The following is a 583-nucleotide window of genomic DNA, read 5'->3' on the forward strand; positions in this document are numbered from 1 at the left end:
GGCGGCCTTCAGGTAGCGCTCCTCGGCGCCGGGCAGGTCCTCGAAGCCCTCGGAGCCCTCCGAGTCCGTCTTGGAGTCTGAGTGCAGGAGGTCGGCGTCCTGCAGCTCGTCCTCCAGCTCGTCCTTGTTGCTCTCGATGTTCTCGGTGTCGATGTTCTCCAGGTCGATCTCCTCCTCGTCCTCCCTCTTGTCCTCTTCCCCCTCGTGGTCGCTCCCATAGGAGTTGCCCTCCTCGTCCGTCCGGCTGCGGGGGGCCCAGGTCATTTTATTCTCCTTTTTGAGCCGTCGTCGCGCGTTGGCGAACCAGGTGGAGACCTGGGTGAGGGTCATTTTGGTGATGATGGCCAGCATGATCTTCTCGCCCTTGGTGGGGTAGGGGTTTTTCCGGTGCTCGTTCAGCCAGGCCTTGAGGGTGCTGGTGCTCTCCCGGGTGGCGTTCTTGGGCCGCGACGGGTCCCCGAACTGGTACTGCCCGTAGGGGTAGAAGGCGGGGTGGTGGTGGGGGAAGGCGGCGTGCTGCACCCCCGGGCTCTCCTTCAGCTCGTACTGGGCGCCCTGCAGCAGCGAGAGGGAAGGGACGGCC

At 65.2% G+C, this 583-nt stretch overlaps 1 protein-coding gene across 1 annotated transcript in view; it reads right to left on the reverse strand.

The window, feature by feature from the left end:
• The window catches only part of IRX3 (iroquois homeobox 3), a 9,582-nt gene that overhangs the window by 1,871 nt on the left and 7,128 nt on the right, over nucleotides 1–583 (reverse strand). Inside the window, exon 2 of the mRNA XM_009637593.1 lies at nucleotides 7–555. Coding sequence (XP_009635888.1) covers nucleotides 7–555 — 549 coding nt within the window. The remainder of the gene's footprint in view (nucleotides 1–6; nucleotides 556–583) is intronic.

This window comes from Egretta garzetta, unplaced genomic scaffold (genome assembly GCF_000687185.1).
Source record: "Egretta garzetta isolate BGI_Z169 unplaced genomic scaffold, ASM68718v1 scaffold314, whole genome shotgun sequence".
NCBI classification, from domain to species: Eukaryota; Metazoa; Chordata; class Aves; order Pelecaniformes; family Ardeidae; genus Egretta; species Egretta garzetta.